Genomic DNA, 21096 nt, shown 5'->3' with positions numbered 1-21096 from the left:
TGTGTATACTATCATATCATCTGCAAATAGTGAGAGCTTGACTTCTTCCCTTCCAATCTGTATCCCTTTGAATTCTTTCTCTTGCCTGATTGCTATGGCAAGAACTTCCAATACTATGTTGAAGAGTAACGGTGACAGTGGACAGCCCTGTCTAGTCCCCGATCTGAGGGGGAATGCTTTCAGCTTCTGTCCATTGAGTATGATGTTGGCTGTAGGTTTGCTATATATAGACTCCACTATCTTGAGGAATTTCCCATCTATTCCCATTTTTTGTAGAGTTTTGAGCATGAATGGGTGTTGGATTTTGTCAAAGGCTTTCTCTGCATCTATTGAGATAATCATGTGGTTTTTGGCTGTGCTTTTATTGATGTGGTGAATGACATTGATTGACTTATGGATGTTGAACCAACCTTGCATTCCTGGGATGAATCCCACTTGGTCATGATGAACAATCTTTTTGATATGTTGCTGTATCCGGTTGGCCAAGATCTTGTTTAATATTTTGGCATCTATGTTCATCAGAGATATTGGTCTGTAGTTTTCCTTTTTTGTTCTGTCCCTATCAGCTTTTGGTATCAGGGTGATTTTGGCTTCATAGAAGCTGGAAGGGAGTATTCCTGTTTCTTCAATCTTATGGAAAAGCTTAAGAAGTATGGGTACTAACTGTTTCCTGAAAGTTTTGTAGAATTCATTTGTGAAGCCATCTGGTCCAGGACTTTTGTTGTTGGGGAGATTCTTAATAACGGTTTCCATTTCTTTGTCTGTGATTGGTACATTTAGATTTTGTAGTTCTTCTTGTTTCAGTTTTGGAAGTGCACAGGTTTCTAGGAATTGTTCCATTTCTTCCAGATTCTCTGTCTTGGTGGCATATAGTTCTTTAGAGAAGTTTCGCAGGATTCTCTGGATTTCTGTGGTGTCAGTTGTGATATCTCCTCCATTGTTTACAATTCTATTAATTTGAGTCTTCTCTCTTTTTTGTTTGGTAAGTCTGGCTAGGGATTTGTCAATTTTGTTTAATCTTTCAAAGAACCAACATTTGGCTTCATTGATATTTTGTATGGTTCTTTTGTTTTCGATGTTGTTTATTTCTGCTCTAACTTGAGTGATTTCTGTCCTTCTGGATGCTTTAGAGTTCCTTTGTTCCTCTTCCTCTAAGTCCTTGAGGTGTGCAGTAAGGTCGTTCATTTGAGCTTCTTCTTGGTGTTTAATATGTGATTGTATGGCTATAAGTTTCCCTCTCAGTACTGCTTTTGCTGTGTCCCAAATATTTTGATAGGTTGTGTCTTCATTTTCATTAGTTTCCAGGAACATTTGAATTTCCTGCTTGAGTGAGTCTCTGACCCAGTGGTTCTTAAGGAGTATGTTGTTTAGTTTCCAAATTCTGTGACTTTTAATAATTTTCTGTTTGTTGTTAAATGTTAGTTTTACTCCACTGTGGTCTGAGAAGATACTTGGGATGATTTCAATGTTCTTGAATTTATTGATGTTGTCTTTGTGACCTAACATGTGGTCTATCCTTGAGTATGTGTTATGTGGATTTGAAAAGAAGGTGTATTCCAGTTTTGTTGGGTGAAGGACTCTGAAAATTTCCAAGAAGTCTAGTCTGTCAATCTCTTCATTCAATTCTCTTGTATCTTTGTTGGTTCTCTGCTTTGTTGATCTGTCTAAATGTGAAAGTGAGGTATTGAAGTCTACCACTGTTATTGTATTACTATTGATGTATTTTTGAAATTCTTTCAGTAAGTGCTTGATGTATTTGGATGGTCTTTCATTGGGTGCATAGATGTTAATGATTGTTAAGTCTTCTTGTCTGATTGATCCTCTCATCATTATGTAATGTCCTTGCCTATCTTTTGTTACTTTATTTAACTTAAAATCTATCGTGTCTGAGATCAGAATGGTTGTTCCTGCCCTTTTTTGTGGTCCGTTAGCCTGTATGATATTTTTCCATCCTTTCACTTTAAGTCTGTGTTTATCTTGTTGTGTCAGATGGGATTCTTGCAAGCAGCATATGGTTGGGTTATGTTTTCTGATCCATCCCCCAACTCTGTGACTTTTGATGGGTGAGTTTAAGCCATTGACATTTATTGATATTATGGATTTAATGTATTGTAGTGCCATTGTTCAAAAAAAAATTTTTTTTGTTTGCTCTGATACATTGCCAGTATTATAGTGATGTTCTTGTTTATAAGAGGTCTTTTAGAACCTCTTGCAGGGCCGGTTTGGTGATGGTTGCCTCCTTTAACTGTTGTTTTTCTAAGAAGATTTTGATCCCTCCATCTAGTTTGAATGAAAGTCTAGCAGGATATATTATCCTTGGTTGAAACCCTTTTTCATTCAAGGCTCAATAGATATCTTGCCATTCTCTTCTAGCCTTTAGAGTTTGAGTGGAGAAATATGCAGATAATCTTATGGGTTTTCCCTTGTATTTGACTTTTTGTTTCTCTCTTGCAGCCTTTAGGATCCTTTCTTTATCCTTACTTTTTCTCATTGTGAGTATGATGTGTCTTGGTGTCTTCAGGTCTGGGTTGATTCTGTTTGGTACTCTCTGGGCCTCTGGAATCTTGATGTCCTTTCTGTTATTCAGGTCTTGGAAGTTTTCTTCTATTATTTCCTCTAGAATGTTTTCTTCCCCTTCCTCTCTTTCTTCCTCTGGCAGGCCAATTATGCGAATGTTACTTCTTTTGAGATCATCCCATATGTCTCTGTTGTTGTTTTCAGTGTCTCTCAATCTCTTTTTAAGCTCTTTCACCTCTTTCTTAGTTTTCTCTAACTCATCCTCTGTCTGACTAATTCTGTTTTCTGCTTCTGTTAGTCTGCTTTCCCTTGCCTCAGCTTCTGTCTTCATTATAGCTATTTCAGCTTTCAGTTCTCTAATTGCCTCAAGATAATCAGTATTTTCCTTGAGGGTCTCAAGTGTTGTTTCCCTAATACTGCCATTCCTTTCCTCCAATGTTGTTTTCATTTCTGTGATTAATAAGTTTATTATTGCTTGCATACTTTTCTCATCTTTGGTTACTTCTGGCTGATTTGTAGTTTCTTCTGGGCTATTGTCTTCATTCATTGGAGTAGCAGTTTTATTTGTTTTTGATCTACCCATTTTTTTAATTTATGTGTTTCTTTTTTTATGCTCTGTTCTTCCTCATTTGTTGTGTCTTGAGCACAAGCAACACTGTACTAAATACCTTTATGACAATTGCACTCACCAACCTCAGGAATTACAGTAGCAATTGAAGCAAGTATTAAAGCAGTTTAATCACTATCAGTTAGCCAAACAATTTCTCCAGTCCGTGAAAAAATAGTAACCAAATCCCAGTGAAGAAGAAAGAGAAAAGAAAAAGGGATAGCAAGAATAGACAGTTATGCAAATCTACTATCCACTGTATATTCTAGGGGTAACAACAGGGGAAAGGGGACTAGAGCAGAGATAAACACATAGAGAGTCCACCGTGAGTCAGATTTCTTCCCCAAAATAATTCACAAAATCAGAAAGGCAAAGAAGAAGGAAGGAGTGTATGACAAGACAAAAAAAAAAAAAAAAGAAAGAAAAAAAGAGACAAGTGAGAGAAAAGGGAAAAGATAAGAAAAAGAGCTGTGATTAAAGAGCAGTGAAAAGAAAAAAAAAACCCTGAGGACTAGATAAGGACGGCTGAAATAGACAGTTATGCAAGTCTACTATCCACTGTATATTCTGGGGGTGGCTAAAGGAGGAAGGGAAGTTGAGCAGAGACACTCGCAGTGAGAGTCCACACTGAGTCAGAATTCTACCCCCAAATAATTCCCAAATGTGTATCAGTGAATTCAAAAAAGCACACTGTTTGGTGGTGTGGGGGCTGGGGCCTGTGGCTTTGGAAGCTGTAGGATTAAGGAAGAAAGCATGACAAGAATGAGAAAAAGAAAAAAAAAAGAAAGAGAGAAAAAAGAAAAAGATAAGGAAAAGAACAGTCATAAAAGAGCAGTGAAAGTAAAGATTTTTTTAAATTTATTTTTAATTATTTAATTAGCTATGCGGGGTGAGGTGGGCGGGGTGGCTACTTAGAAAGAAAAAAAAAGGCCAGAGGTTTCAGAAGGGTATAGTCTTAGAATGAATGATACTCCCTGGTGGGACAGGAATTTGGTAAAGAAAGAAAGAGGCTCAGTAGGGGAGCCTGCTAGGAGCTGGTCCCCAGGGACTGGTTATGGGGGGGTGGGGAGGGGGAGGAGGTGTGCTTTATAATTAAATGGAAGAAAAAAATTTTCCCCCTTTTTTCTACTCTATTTCTTAACCCAAATTAAGTTATAGTCACCTCCTTGTTGTCACCGCTAGGACCCCTTATTGACTGGCCGACTAAAGGCAGAAAATCCTAATGTTTCCAGAAGATGTGGTCAGAGTTCAAGCCACTAGCAGCTTCTCAGTCCGCCATCTTCCGGGAACCCCCTGTTGCTGTCCTTTCTAATGTATGACATCCTCACAGTTAAAATTGACAACCACCTCACTGTTGTCTTTATTTGCATTTATTTGATCATCAATAACTTTGATCTCAACTTCCTAGACTATAGTACATTTTTAATTGAGATTCCCAGACCCCATTTCAGACCTACTATATCAGAAGCTTCAAGGGAAGGGCTTAAAATGTGGTATTTTTGAAATAATTTCCTGAAATTTGTATGTATGTGTTAGTAGTGGGTTGTAAGATTGTAAGACTACAATGTATAAGTCCACACCACACCTAGCACCAGGGTTCTGTATCCTTATCCTTCCTCCCACCTCCCAAAGATAAGAAGATAACTATGATAGTTCTCACAAGTCTCAGAAAGTTTCCATATATGAGTGAAACCCTTTAGTAGTTGTCTTTCATCATTTCTTAATTTCACTAAGCATAATCACCTCCAGTTCCATCCATTTTTGTCCCAAAGGACACAATATGATTTTTTTTTTTTTTTACTGTAGAGTAGTATTCCATGTAATATATATATCCAGTTATCTATCCATCAGCATTTAGGTTGCTTCTGCTCTTTGGCTATGTTCACAGCTGCATTATTCCTGGAATTCTTATCAGGCACATGCAGGAAACACTATCTTAACAGATTTGAACTACTTGCATATATACAGCTTTGTATATTCCTACTTCATTTCTTTATTTTTGTTCTTTATATATCTCTTCTAGTTTTTCTTGTTTAACCTTTGCTTTCTTGTGATATTTTTTCCTTTAAGAAAATATATATATATATTTAACAAATACGCATCTTTTCTTTGTGTTCTATCCAGACACTATATGCCTTACTTTCTGCCTTATAAGTATATAGTTTACTGGACTATGAGTTCTTTGATAGCAAATTTTTTGTTAATTTGAGTGGTGTGTGTTAGAGTAGTAATGACGTCAATTTGGGATCAAGCAGACTCATACTTGAACTCCATTTTCTAATGATAGTTCATTACCTTTAAAAACTTAATTTTCCAGTGTCTTAATTCTTGTTATAACATGATATGTACTTCTTAGAATTGTGCAATATGGATAGTTCTTACTTTAGTACAGTTGGCAGTCTTGAAAGATACATTTGAGAGTCAAATATCTTAAACAATATAACATTGTAACTGGCATCTTATTCTCAGAGAGCTATAGAATGTTAAAATGTGTCTAGTATGATCATGCCACCTTCATGCTCAGGAAGATTAGAGGGCTGGCAAAAATCTTTGCCAACAGGTCTACTTTGTAGAGTACAAGCTATAATTTAGTTCTCTAGTGCCCATCTGGATCATTTTCCAGTAAGTCCTAGTTAATATCTTGAGTAGATGTAGAAAGCATGGCATTTACATGAACTTTATGATCCACCAACAACTTGTCGTTCACCTGTGAATGGAGCTTGTAGAATTAATGGTTGTTTCTGCCTATATAAGGGAGTTATGAATAAATTTAGTTTGAGAAAAATAGAGCTAAACAAAACAATAGTGAACTTTACTGGTATAGAGAAAGAGAAATTTCTTTAGCAAGCATGAGATACATTTTAGAGACAATTAAAATGGAAGTCTGTTTTATTTAGTTTGCTTTCATATTATTTCTCTAGTCTAGGAATAGCCTTTTAATATAGTTTGCTTTTTGGTGAAAATGAAACCTTATTAAGAAAAAGGAAGACTAGCTTGAAACTTTAGAAAATTACAACCAAGGGACTGTATTTTGAAAGATTAACCTTATGATTTTAAATGTGTTTGCCTTGACTAGAGCCAAAGACAAGTATCTTTTACAATGACTAAGAACAATTTTCAGTTTCAGTGACTGAATGAAATTAAGTATTTCTAAAGGGCTTGAAAATAATTGTTTCATTATTCATTCCTTATCCAGTTTCTTTTTTCAGTGGCTCAACAGTGTTAAAGCTTTATTCCAGAACCTTTTAAACTGATCACAAGTTAATAATTGCTAAAGTCTATACTGAGGCTTTGCTTTATGTGAAAGAGGAAATAAGATAGAGTCTCCTCTGGTTTATGGATTATCAGTGTGGGATTACAGACATTGTGTGTCCCCCCCTCCCCCACTTATTTATGACAAAGTATCTCTCCCACATGGGTTAGCTTTCCTTCATTATTCATCGCAGTATCTTTCTACTACCTGATATAATCTCTTTTAGACTAATAGAATTTTATAGCTCAAAGGGATCTAGTCCAACTTCCTTTCTTTTTAGACGAGGAAACTGAGACTCTGGCTAAGTGACTTGCCAGACTGACTTCATTTCCTTTTTGATAGTAGTGCATGATAGCAGGATGCCATAATAACATACATTGAGCCTAGGAAAGCACTGTCAGAGTCTATCATGATATTCTTGTGGACAACACTAGTAAATGTGATCTGCAAGATAATACAGTCAGGTGGATTTAGGCTGATTGAATACTTCTGTCCAAAGAGTGCTTTGTTGTCAATCTGTGCCTGATAATTTGAGCTAGCAACTTGAAATGTAATAGGAGTGCTTTCTGTACTTTGGTTAAATAAAATGAACTGAATATATATGTATAAGGCTTTATAGTAAATCTTACCAAGAGTAAGGTCTCTGTGGCAAGAAACTTAACATTCTTTACATACTTGGTATTATGTTTTGCAGCATTTTGTTTAGTTTTGCCACATTTCAGAAAGATACAGACATGGTCTGCAAGGTGGCTCAGTCTGTAGAGCACAGGACTTGCATTTATGAGACCCTCAGTCAGTTCCCCTGCACCATATATGCTAGAATATGAATACTTTGCTTTATTCAAGGTCTACTAACATTGACAGCTAAACACACACACACACACACACACACACACACACACACACACACACACACTTTTTCATCTCTGTGGCATCAGTGTTTTGATAGAAGGAGAGAGACTGGAGTAGGGTTGTGCCATGGGGTGGGGTGTACTACAGCATCAAAGTTTCTTCCATTGTAGTGGGAGCTATCCAGGTGAGCTATCTTGCTGACCTCTAAGACAATCTAAAAGACATCTAGACTGTTGTTCAATTAAAAAACTCAACACTGTAACCGTTCAAGTTGACTAAGAGTCATTTCATAAAGCTGCTAATTTCTTTCATTTTTTTTTTATTATTTTACTTTATTTGGTAGAGACAACCAGAAATTGAGAAGAAGGGGGAGATAGAGAGGGAGAGAGACAGCCATGCGGCAATTGTGATGATTTCCCGCTGCAAGCTGGGATCCATGGCTTGAACCCCAGTCCTTGTGCTCTGTAGCACGTGTGCTCAACCAGGTGCGCTACCACCTGGCACCTAGCTTCTAACTTCTTGACCCATGTTGTTTCTCTATGGCATTGCACCTCTACCACTCTTTCTTCTATTTCTTCTTATTCCCTCTTTAGTTCTCTATATTTCTTTGCTTCTTTGTTCTTGATCGTGAAGTACCACATGATAGTACAATTTTCTAATAGTTTTGTTGTTCAGTTTTGGAGTTGCAGATAATAGTACAATTTTCTAATAGTTTTGTTGTTCAGTTTTGGAGTTGCAGATAATAGTACAATTTTCTAATAGTTTTGTTGTTCAGTTTTGGAGTTGCTTGCAGATAGTTTTGAATTGACTGTTGAGCATCTGACGCTGATCACACTAATTTACTATTTTGTTCAGCAGCCGTAACAGCTGCTTTTATGTAGTTAATATTTATTTATTTATTTATTTATTTATTTTAATTCTTTGTTTATTGGATAGAGACAGCCAGAAATCAAGAGAGAAGGGGGTGATAGAGAGGGAGAGAGACAGAGAGACACCTGCAGCACTGCTTCACCACTCACAAAGCTTTCCCTCTGCAGGTGGGGACCGGGAGTTCGAACCTGGGTCTTCATGTATTGTAATACATGCACTCAACCAGGTGCGCCACCATCTGGCCCCAAATTTTTATTTTAAAGTATATTAGAACTTGTTTCCCAAAATGTGAATGAGCTAATATTTATAAGTAAATGAAGTAATTTAGTTCGTTGATCAAGAACTTAGCAACTTGAATTCTGATCTTACTCCTGGTATTTATTAGAATAACTCCTCCTCCTCCGTCTACATCCCCTCCTTTTGTTTTAAACCAGAACATTGTTCAGCTCTATTCTCTATGATGATGTGGGGGATTGAACATGGGTCTTTGGAGTCTCAGGAAGAAAGCCTTTATGCATAATAATCGTTCTCCTCATCCCTCAACTTTTTGATCCGCTAATTGAGAGGCTGGACTGGGACGATTGTGGCCTATTTAGTTGTAATTGATAGGTTGTTTCAGATTATGACTCTGAGGGAAGGAACTGTCTGCAAAATTTAATAAAAGAATATTTGTTAGGATAGATGGAGATAAGCATAGATAACTAGAAATGCAGGGAGAAGGGATGTAAGAATAAAAAATATTCAGTTTTTTTCTTCTTTAGATCATGTTATGTTCATTTAAATTTATATATCCATAGAATTATTGAGTATTATATTTTAAATGTAGTCCAAACTAACTTCTTGTCTTATGCTCTTTTTCTACATCACCTTCTGCCTTTTGAACGTTTTTTTTGTTTTAAATTTATATTATTGGAAAAATTATCATTAAGTAATCAATTTATTTTCTTGGTTTATGAGGTTATAGGATTAGAAATGTTTACTTGCATAATTCAGATTCTCTATTTTCCAAGACTACAGCTAGGTAGCATCTTTAGTTTGGGTTAACCACTTGAAAAATTATTTTGCCTTATCTTATAAAGCTAAACTATAAGCACATTTTAATTGGTTGGGTCTTTATTTTACTGTTTGCTACCAAGGTTATTACTAGGGCCCAGTGCCTTCATGGTTTCACATTCTGTAACAGAATGTAGAGAATTCCATATTAATATAGAAAATTTAAAATGTATTGATTTTTATCATGACAATATATTTCAGAAGGTATAAATCTGCTTCAAAGGAAAAATTTGTCAAATTTAAGAATATATAATTTTTTTTGGCTCCAGGGTTATTGTTACTGTTACTGTTATTGTTGGGGCTGGGTGTCTGCACTACAAATCCACTGCTCCTACAGCCTTTTTCTTTTCTTTTTTTTTTTGATAGGACAGAGAGAAATTGAGAAGGGAGAGAAAGATAGAAACCTGCAGACCTACTTCACTACTTGTGAAGTGGCCCGCTACCCCCCGTAGGTCAGGAGCTGGGGATTCAAACCAGGATCCTTGCACTTAGTACTGTGTATGCTTAACCCGGTACAACACTGCCTGGCTCGAGTAGTATATTCTTTTAAAAAATTTTTTTTTATATTTATTTATTTTCCCTTTTGTTGCCCTTGTTTTTTTATTGTTGTTGTAGTTATTATTGTTGTTACTGATGTCTTTGTTGTTGGATAGGACAGAGAGAAATGGAGAGAGGAGGGGAAGACAGAGAGGGGGAGAGAAAGATAGACACCTGCAGACCTGCTTCACCACCTGTGAAGCAACTCCCCTGCAGGTGGGGAGCCGGGGGCTCGAACCGGGATCCTTACACTGGTCCTTGCGCTTTGCGCCACCTGCGCTTAACCTGCTGCGCTACCGCCCGACTTCCGAGTAGTATATTCTTTAATTTAAAACAGACAAAATCTGTGGCACTAGTTTGGCTGGTAGAGTGCAGGACTTACATGGCATAGGTTTCTGGGTTGTCCAAAGTACTGTATGAGGCAGAGTGATGCTTTAGTTTTTTTCCTTTTCCCTCAAATGAAACTTTCTACAAACAAAAAAAAATTGGAGTCTAGAGATAGGTCTCCAAGAAGAGCACATGCCTTACTGTGTTTGAAATCCTGGATTTAAATTCTACACCATATGGGACCAGTCATGAATGACACTGGGGGAACTCTGGATATTGGAGAACTGCTATAGTAACTCTATCTTCTGTCTCTCTCTCTCCTCATTCTGCCTCTCACTTTTACTCTAAAAAAAATGAGTTAGTGAAGCTGTTATTTTTTAGTTATTCATTTTCCTGATTGCAGAAACATCATTCTTGTTAACTACATTGTGTCAGTACTAGATTTATGTTAATTTGTTAAGTTGTTCTTTCAGAAGACTTTTTCCCCATTCATGACTGCATCATACCTTCTTTTCTAGAGTATGAAAGGAAAAAGCAAAAGTAGTCATGACTTGCTCAAGGATGATCCACATCTGAGTTCTGTTCCAGTTGTTGAAAGGTTAGTATGGTGCTAGTTTGATGTTAAGTTATGTCATAGCTCACAATTTTCTTGCTTCTTTGTGGAAAGCAGACAGTTATCATAAGTAAAAAATTTATCCCAGCTAAAAACAAAAAGTGGTAAGGGACATAGTAATTTCTAACCTAGTAGAGGGAAACATTCTGGTTATGTTCACTCCTGGTACTAGAAACCTCTGTTGTGTTAATAAATACTTAAAATTAATTATTCAGCTTTTAAATCTCAAGATAGTCTGAGTACTAGAAAACTGTATCCCGGTTTAATGTTTAACTCAAAAGTTACTTTGATTCCATTTTCCTTGAAGCCTTTTGTTTCAATTGGTGTTATGAGTAGGGAACTCAGAAAAGAAGGATTTTGTGAAGAAGCGAACACATTTTGGGCTAATTCTCTGATCATTATTTCTCATGTTTCAGGAAATAACAGAATATTCCTTGTTATTGTGAGCTATCTTACTCTGTTACTCCTCCTTTTAAAAACCTTTTTGTTTATTCACTATTGGATAAAAACAGAAATTGAGAGGGGCTAGAGATAGGGAAAGAGACAGACACCTGCAGCACTGCTTCACCACTCATGAAGCTTCCTCCCTGCAGGTATCGACCAGGGGCTTGAACCCGGGTCCTTGTACACTATACTGTGTGTGCTTCACTAGGTGTGCCACTGCCTTGCCCCCTCTATTACTCTTTTTATGGTTTCTTTGCAGTGAGAAGATGACTTGCTACTATATGTAATGGCACATGATATATTGTTTATAGATTCTCAAGGGGGGAGGTGCTATTGCATTGAATAAGCTCATGTTCAAAAATTATATTTCAAAATGATGTTTTCATGATGTTCTTATATTTCAGAACTGTAGTTTCTTTGGCCTAAATACTCCAACTAATAGAGAAATTGTTTTATACAGTCCTTTATTCATAAAAATGGGACCATTTGATGATTGTTTGCTTCTGAAAAATAATTTTAATGACTTCATATATGTGTTAATGGAGGATATGTCTTATTTCATTTATTAAAAAGGTTTTCTTTTAGAATGCTTTCATTTACTATATAATTCCATTCTGAATTTCCTATGTTAAAGCATGTTTTTACACTATTTAATTTCAGCAAACCATTTTAAATTTTTACACAGAAGAATAACTTTATTAGTTTCTTTCGAAGCTAATATGTACTTGTTTTGACTTATTTTTTTGTAGTGAAAAAGGTGAAGCAGCAGATAATTCAGATGATGTGAGTATTAACTTACAGAAAAATTATAAAAATTTATAAATTATTTTTTCTCTCTTTAAAGGCAATGCAGTTCTATTTCATTACATATGTACAATTAAAATTGATATTTTTAAAAATACTTCTTGTAATATATATTTGTTTCTTTTGAGTATAACAAATATTTTTCCATAAAAATTTGGAATTTTAACTATGAAATTGTTGCCTACTCCTTTTCTTATGCTACAAATCAAATACTCAAAATTCGGGTGTGATTCATTTTATTTTACTATACATCCCACTTTTTGGCAAGCAACCATATATGTTACTTTGAGTGGGTATATTAAACATTTAAGTGATGATAGACAAGTCCTTCATAGTATTCCTTTCATATACATACTTCATTCTCTTTCAAAATTGTGGCAATATTTACTGTGCTTGCTGTTGAAGATGATAACAGAGGTAGGTATTTTCCTTTAATATGTAATTGATTAAATTTTTCATGTCATCCCTTTGTGTGTGTGTGTGTGTGTGTGTGTGTGTGTGTATATATATATATATATATATATATATATACATATACATATACATATACATATATATATATATATATATGACACTTGGAACTAAGATCTTCTAGAAACCTCTATTATATGGATTTGAAAAATACAATAGTTGCTCAGAAAAAAAAAGAAATCCATGCACTGTATATTTCATTGGAAGTTGATCGTTCTTCATGCATGAGCACAGCTTTATCTGTTACCACAGTCAAAAGAGAATTTATCCAATTACATATAATAGAGAAAGAATGAATATCTAATTTGGACAAGAAAACCAGAAGTCCTTTCATGGGAGAAATAGGAGTTAATTAGGTCCAAAAAAGAATAGAAAAGATAGGTTTTCTCTAATTCAGAAAACCAACCTGGAATGTGATTACACGTTATTTAGGAAAACTTCATCTGAGGCTTTAGTTTGCGGTCATACTTAGCAGTCAAGAGTAGGGGTGAGGGTGCTAAAGGTAGTAGAATCTTATGAACAAAAGGTTCTGAAGCATGAGGTAGTTTTGTGTTTTTCAGGAGTTCAAAGTTGACCATAGTGACCAGAGAGTATCTATGACAGGGTGGAGAGCTGGAGCATTTTTTCATGTGTTTCTTGGCCTTTTGGATCTCTTCTGTGGTGAAAATTCTGTCCATGTCCTCTCCCCATTTATGGATGAGGTTATTTGTTTTCTTGTTGTTGAGTTTGGCAAGCTCCTTATATATTCTGGTTATTAGCCTCTTGTCTGATGGATGGCATGTAAAGATCTTCTCCCATTCTGTGGGGGGTCTTTTGGTTTGGGTAGTGCTTTCTTTTGCTGTGCAGAAGCTTTTTAATTTGATGTAGTCTCATAGGTTTATGCTTGCCTTACTCTTCTTTTAATTGGATTCGTTTCATTGAAGATGTCTTTAAAATTTATGCGGAAAACAGTGCTGCCAATATTTTCCGCTAATTATCTCATAGTTTCTGATCTAACATACAAGTCCTTGATCCACTTGGAATTTACTTTTGTATTTGGTGAAATATAGTAGTTCAGTTTCATTCTTCTGCATGTTTGAACGCATTTTTTCCAACACCATTTGTTGAAGAGACTCTGCTTTCCCCATTTAATAGTCTGGGCACCTTTGTCAAAGATTAGATATCCATCTCTGTGGGGGCTTGCTTCTGGGCTCTCAATTCTATCTCACTGGTCAGTGTGTCTATTCATGTTCCAGTACCAAGCAGTTTTGATGACAATGGCCCTAAATACAATTTGAGATCTGGGAGTGTGATGCCTCCAGTTCTGTTCTTTCTTCTCAAGATTGTTTTGGCAATTCTAGGTCTTTTCTGGTTCCAGATAAACATTTGTAGCATTTATTCTATCCTCCTAAAAAATGTGGTTGGGATCTTGATGGGGATAGCATTAAATTTAGCTTTGGGTATGGTTTTGGGTAGTATATTCATTTTGATGATGTTAATTCTTCCAACCGATGAACATGGAATATCTTTCCACTTCTTTGTGTCTTTTTCAATTTCCTTGAGTAGTGACTCATAATTTTCAGTATACAAGTCTTTCACTTCTTTGGTTAGGTTTACTCCTAGATATTTTATTGTTTTTGTTGCTATAGTATAAGGAATTGATTTCTGGATTTCAACTTCTTCTAACTTAGTGTTTACATAGAGGAATGCCATTGACTTTTGAGTGTTAATCTTGTAGCCTGACTCCTTACTGTATTTCCTGATGATTTCCAAAAGCTTCTTGTTGGATTCCTTAGGTTTTTCTATGTATACTATCATATCATCTTCAAATAGGGAGAATTTGACTTCTTCCCTTCCAGTCTGTATGCTTTTAATTCCTTGCTCCTGCCTGATTGCTGTGGCAAGAACTTACAACACTATGTTGAATAATAATGATGATAATGGGCATCCCTGTCTAGTACCTGATCAGAGGGGAAATGCTTCCAGTTTTTCACCATTGAGTATGATGTTGGCTGTAGGTTTGCTATATAGAGACTACACTATCTTCAGGAATTTTCCATCTATTCCCATTTTTTTGTAGTGTTTTGATCATAAAGGGATGTTGTATTTTGTCAAAGGCTTTCTCTGCATCTATTGATATGACCAGGTGGTTTTTGGTCTTGCTTTTGTTGATGTGGTGGATCATGTTAATTGATTTATGTATATTAAACCAACATTGCATCCCTGGGATAAACCTCACTTGGTCATGATGAACAATCTTTTTAATATACTGCGGTATCTGTACTGTTTTCTGGAGTTCATCTCTTTTGTTACCCTGTTCTGATACTGTTTTAGCTCGTTCAGCTAGTTGTGTTCTTAGCTCAACTATTTCAGCTTTCAGCTCTCTAATAACCTTGATATAATTAGTGTTTTTTTTCCAGGGTCTCATTCGTTGTTTCTGCATTTCTGATGATTATTCTTTCAAACTCTTTACTCACTCCTGTGATTATTTCCTTCACTAGTGTTGACCTCATTATTCTGTGCTTCAGCCTTTGGGGGGTTTATAGCTGGACTTTTATCCTGGTTCATTTCTCCAATATTTCTTGTTGGTTTAACCATTTTATATAGTATGTTACGAGGTTCCTCTCTCAGTACTTTTCAAATTACTGATCACTCTTCCCTGTATTGACTTGTGTCTAATTAAGATACTTAAAGAGTTTGCAGTTGTGGAAATTAACTGTTGTTTCAATAGTATTTCAATCCCTGATTTGGAACACAGTGGCTTAAAAGCCTCTTTTGTTCTTTTTCTTCCCTGTAGGCTATGGGAGCCTGAGGGCTTTTAAAGTATAAGTAAGCATCTTAGCTTAATCATTGACTCCTAACCAAGAGATAAAGCAGGGTGGGGCAGAGATAATCCAATGGTTATGCAAAGAGACTCACACAGCCCTACCACTAGGCCAGTGAGGTATAGATTTTCTCCTGAGTTTCCTCATTAGTTCTCTGTCCCCTTATGTCAGCACAGGGCCTTCCCCCCACCCTCACTTCTCCAGATTCTGAGGGCAGTAGCAATGGAGACTCACAGTTGCATTTGGTATGTCTTAAGGGAGTACTCTTCCCTCCACCCGTCTTTTGTTGGTGAAACAGACTGGAGGTAGTGTCTCAACTGGTATACTGGCGGACTGTTACCAGCCACTTAATCTCTCCTTAGGCCCCTCTCTGTACATGACCCACACGTGTTTGCACTCACTCGTGATTTGTTGGTTTCCTGAAGTCATTCTAGTCCTGTCCTGTTGTGGTCCCAGGTTTGGTATTCCAATTGACCTGGGAGAGGAGAGGAGATAAATACAGCTGTTGCTGTTGCATAGCCCCGCCTCCAGAAGTCCTTTTTTTTTCTTCAGGAATTTTGAGCTTTGTTTAGGAAAACTGAGAACATTCTAATGTTGGCACACACATGGGCAATGAGAGTGGGTGAAAAAAAGTGAGAGAGAGAGCGAGAGAGAGCCAATTACTCACATGCTGACAGTCCCGGGCTTGCAGAGAAAGAGAGAGAATAGAAGTTTCTATTCTTGTGGGATTCATATAATATCACATAATTAAAATGTGTATTATAGGGGCCAGGTGGTTGCACTGGTTAAGTGCTCACATTACAGTGCAAAAGGACCCAGGTTCAAGCCCCTGGTCGCTACTTGCAGGGGGAAGCTTCACGAGTGATTAAGCAGGGATGTAGGTGTCTCTGTCTCTTTCCCTCTCTAGCTCCCCCTCCCTTCTCAATTTTTCTCTATCTCTATTCAATAATAATAAATAAACAAATATGTTTATAAAAAAGTTTTAAAAATGTGTATTATGTGAGGTGGGTGGTAAATACTTTGAGGGAAAAAAAACAACAAGAGAGTCCAGAGAGTACATGCAGTTGTTGGGGTTTCTGCCATTTTAGTAAATTGACCAAGAAGACCATTAGAGTGTAACATCTGAGCAAAGTCTAGAGATGAAAGAGCAAGCCATGCAGGTAATTTGAAATAAAGTGTACATTGCCTGAACAACTCTGGGAGATCCCCAGGTTACATAGGTGGTCTCAAGCCACCCAGGGGAATTCGCACTTGCAGCAGATATTTCATATCTTTTCAATTTAAAACCAAACTAAACAGAAACAAAATTGACTTAGCATGCAGCGAGAGTCTTAGGTCTCTGAAGTGAACTTGAAAATGGAATGCCTCACTAATCCTTCATTTCAATTCCTACAGGATGGAGAATCTGAAAGTGCTGAATTTGATGAGAGTGGTGAAGGTGATGAGAAAAACCCAATGAGAGAAAGAATTGCAAAGAAGTTAAAAAAGGATGCAAGTACAAATGTTAAAACATCTAGAGAGGGAGACGTGGAGAAGAAATCAGTTAGCCGCAGGTAAGTCGATTATTGTGCAAATAATGTCATTAGAGTTTTTACCATTTTACATTTCACTTTGAGATTAAATATGTATTAACCTTATTATAAAAATATTATTTAACAGATATATCATTTGTGCTAAATACAGCAATGGCCCTGTGAGTCAAATTCTGCTTTATTTCTCTCTGATTCCTTCTTTAGAAACCTTAATGGATTTTTATTTTTATTATAAGCAATTATTAGCTAGGTGTGGTGAGCTGCATTTAATACTAGTGAGTATAATAGTTTAGGAATAAAGAAAAGATGATCTCAGATTTAGGTGAGTAAAATTGTCAAGACTGATGGAAAATATTAGCCTGAAAAATTCTTAAATATCGTTTCAAGTCTGATTTATGAAATACTATATACCCTACCTATTTTCAGTGCTATTATAAAAGAAGTCAATGAAAAAAATGTTTGAGAATAAAGATTTCTTTAATTTTTGTGGCTCAACATTTTATTGCCCTACAGTTCAATTTAATTAAACTCTGATTTGTGATTATAACTTTGAAGTATATACACTTTAGAAAATATTCCTGTAAAATAATATTGGGCTTGAATGATAGCATAATGGTTATACAAAAAGTCTTTCATGCCTGTGGCACCAGAGATACCAACTTCAGCTCCGGCACCACTTTAAGCCAGAGATAAACAGTACTCTGTTAATATATATATGTACATACGTACATATATAAACATACATACATACAAGATAGTATTTGCTTTCTCTAGGTGGCATACTTTGGGGGATAAGATAGCTGTATCTACAGAGAAACACTGCTATTTTTTTCCTTAATGTCATACCATTTTGCACTGACAAATGAAACTTAGAAGTTATTTTAAATACCTTTTTTTTTCTAAGAGACATTCATCTGATGCTCAAGTAATCTATTGAATTCAATATATAAAACAATTCAGAGTTTGGGATTGACAAAATAGCTTACCTGGATAGTGTGCTATTAATTCTTTGCTATGTGAGTAACTAAAGTTTGAGTCTGGTCCTGACACCATTGTCGGAAACTTCAGTGATACTAGGACTTGAACTTAGATCATGTACATGATAAGAAGTGTGCCCTTCCTGGTGAGCTGTCTTCTGGGCTCTATAGTTTTCTTGATTATTTTAGATATCAGTCCCTTGACAGACATATGATATGTAGATATACTCTCCTGTTTACTAACTACTTTTTCCTCACCCTCTTCATACCACTCACTTCCCTAACTCCTAAGAACATTAACTTAGGGTAGTAAAACTTCGTTAGCTCTCCAGATACACTAATGTGCACCCAGTAAAGGACTACCTACTCTCACCAGACATGCATTTTTCAGTTCCTGAGTTCAATTCAAGGTCTCATATAGTCCAGCGTAATGCTCTGATTTCCTCTCTCTCTCTCTCTCTCTCTCTCAAGTAAATGTTAAAAACAGAATCTCTCTCCCCATCAAATGTACACTTCCTTGATTACTTCTGAGCTGTAGAATAATTAAAAAAAAAAATTCACTGTCACCAGACCTTTTGAGGTTTAAATGGAGTTAAGACATTTTGTCAACTGAGCTTAGTTTTATTCTTTGAAAAGATGAAAGGGGAATTAAGTAATTTCACAAAGAACAGAATACAATACCTAAGTATCATGAATTTTTTTAAAAAGTTGTATCATGGAAAACATTTTAATCTGTGTACATTTTCTGTGCATTTGAATTACATAAGAACAAGCCCTATTCTTGATCAAGTCAATAAAAACTTTTAGTATAGGATCATAAGTTTTAAGAAACAACACAGGTTATCTTAATGTTTACTCAAAACTAAGAGAAATTTGGGGAGTAGTTGGAGCCTTTCTTCCCCCCCACAAAGTCCTATTTTAATACTTATTGCAAAAAAAAAAATTCTTGCCTTTAGGTGGAGCTAAGTCACTGCACAATAATCATATAAATTAAATTGAGCTATTCTGCATATTTTGAGCAGTGGTGTTTGATTCATAGTGAATGGCCAACAGTAAAATCAAATGCCTCAAATAGACCAGATAGTAAAAAAAATCATTGATTTGTTGTGATTATTTCTATAATTATGGAACTTCTTTTATTTTATATTTTCTATTGTCTGTAGTTTTGTTCTAATTATTGTTCTAAGTTACTTTCATTGGATTAAAATAGATATCAAAGTAATCTGGAGACATGTCCTCTAGTTGCTATTATTAATAACTTGGTAGTAATCATTCAATGTTAGATTAATATTCTGATGTTTGAAGAGCTTCTGATTTGCTCAGCTACATTCTGTTTACCTGTCATATATAATTGACTGCACAACTATTTATTTTTTACAAAACAAGTCTCCTTTAGTAAAACTTAGTAGAATTTGTGTTTTACTCATGAGCTGTGTTACTGACTGATATGAAATATCTTCCTATAATGATAGCAGTAGGAATCTGAAGTTGAACATCTAATGCAGTTAGATTGAACTTTAAATTGTGAAACAAAGGATAAATACCTCTTTAGTATTTACCTCAAGAGACCTAGGTATGCACTTCAGTGATCTGTTACTAATTTTATCCTTTCAAATTTCCCTTTGTTGAGTTTACTACATATGGTTAGGATTTCTTATAGAACATAAATTATTTAGTTCCTGATTATTTTTAGGCTTTTCAAAAAAGTTTTTTTAGCTTTTTTTTTTTCAGGCTTAAGAAGTTTTTAAGTATGAATCACAGTATCTCTCTGTATGTATGTATGCTAGGATCTCACTATTTCATCACTTCCAGACTGACATTTCCATTCTTTTTATTTCAGATAGACACCTCCACACAAACCCATCTCTCTCCTTGTGTCATGTTACTCCCACGTGATTCTAGGGCTTGCACATATATACACACAATGAAATACTACTCAGTTGTTAATAATGATGAAGTTACCTTCTTCACTTCATCTTGGATGGAGCTTAAAGGAATCATGTTAAGATAAGCCATAAACAGAGAGATGAATAATCACACTCATGGACAAAAGTTGAGAAATGAAAAAGATAGAGAACAAAAAGGGGAGCCATAAAGTAGAATTTAAACTGAATTTGGTGTATTGCACCAAAGTAAAGGACTCTGGGGGAGTAGGAGGCATTCAGGTCCTGGTGCGTGTTGGCAGAGGAGAACATAGGCTGGGCGTGAGAGTGTTTTGCAGAAAATTGAGAAATTGTACATTTATCAATAACTATCAATAGCTATTCACTGTAAATCATTAATTTCCCAATTAAAAAAAAAATTCAGACAGTTCATTGGGAGCCTTAATCATATCCAAGGCATTGCCTTCAAGGAAAAAAAAAAAGTTCTCAAGTTTCATTAAATGTGATGGTTTCATAAGTAAAGTTTGTGAAGTAAGTGTTCATAGGTACTCTAGCCAGAATTGGTTTGTTATTTCAAACATATTTATTGGTGTTCTTTATTGTGACAAGCACTTCACCAAATCTGAGAAGCCATGACATAGTTTTCTATGCAAAGATGCTTCATGACTTTTCCTAGAACTCAGTATTTTCCCAATTTATCTCCTGCAAAAATCTTCAAAATCTAATACATATTATTCTCATTTTACAAATATATATGTATAGTCTTAACCAATTAAGTTACTTGTAATTAGAGAGTAAAAAAAGTTGCAACTTGAACCTGTGGTTACCCAATATCTCTATAGAGCATAGAAAGCAGCTAAGTCCAAGTCATATGTATCTGGCTAATGTGTGAGTCTCAGATGGGTACCTCTAGTAAAAGTGTGATATTCATCTGGAAACATTATTGTTTAATTATTATTTTTTCTTTTTTAAAATATTTATTTTCTTTGGGTAGAGACAGAAATTGAGTGCTAGAGAGGGAGAGAGAGACACACACACCTACATTACTGCTTCATAAAGCATTCCTCCTGCAGATGGAGGGTAAGGTGGGGCATTGAACCCAGGTCCATCCACATGCTGCTAAGTACACCACCCTTCAGTGCCCCCTGGAAATAAGTGTAATGATGGATTAGAGGAAGCTGGCCAAAGCAGAAAGTCAATTTAGTAGATGACTGCACTAATCCATGAGAGAGGTAATAAGTATCTAGCCAATTAATATCATTCTTCTGTGGATGAATTGTGAGATATTTTGGAATTAAAAGATTAGATGTAGGGGACCTGAAAGAGAAGATTTTTCCCCAGATTACTCTTAGGTTTCTGGTTTAGATGACTAAATGCTGGTGATAAATAATAAACTTGGAACTATGGTTGTTCCCAGTGCTCTCCTCAGATATTTTTATTTTTGTTAGGAAAACTTATGTTTTCCTAACACATTGTCTGATGTTTCAGATACAGTTCCGTGTATATATAAGGTATAACAGAAATGCTACTCATACACAAAAAAAATCTTACT

General features: G+C 35.7%; 1 protein-coding gene across 2 annotated transcripts in view; it reads left to right on the top strand.

Annotated features, from left to right (window-relative positions):
• CWC27 (CWC27 spliceosome associated cyclophilin) overlaps positions 1–21096 on the top strand; it is a 224467-nt gene that overhangs the window by 41161 nt on the left and 162210 nt on the right. For both annotated transcript variants that reach the window (XM_007534137.2, XM_007534138.3), the window contains exons 8-10: positions 10535–10614; positions 11823–11856; positions 16548–16705. In XM_007534137.2, coding sequence (XP_007534199.1) covers positions 10535–10614; positions 11823–11856; positions 16548–16705 — 272 coding nt within the window. The remainder of the gene's footprint in view (positions 1–10534; positions 10615–11822; positions 11857–16547; positions 16706–21096) is intronic.

This window comes from Erinaceus europaeus, chromosome 5 (assembly GCF_950295315.1).
Source record: "Erinaceus europaeus chromosome 5, mEriEur2.1, whole genome shotgun sequence".
NCBI classification, from domain to species: Eukaryota; Metazoa; Chordata; class Mammalia; order Eulipotyphla; family Erinaceidae; genus Erinaceus; species Erinaceus europaeus.
Note: the sequence above shows the minus strand (reverse complement) of the source record. Positions and strands in the feature narration are given on the sequence as shown.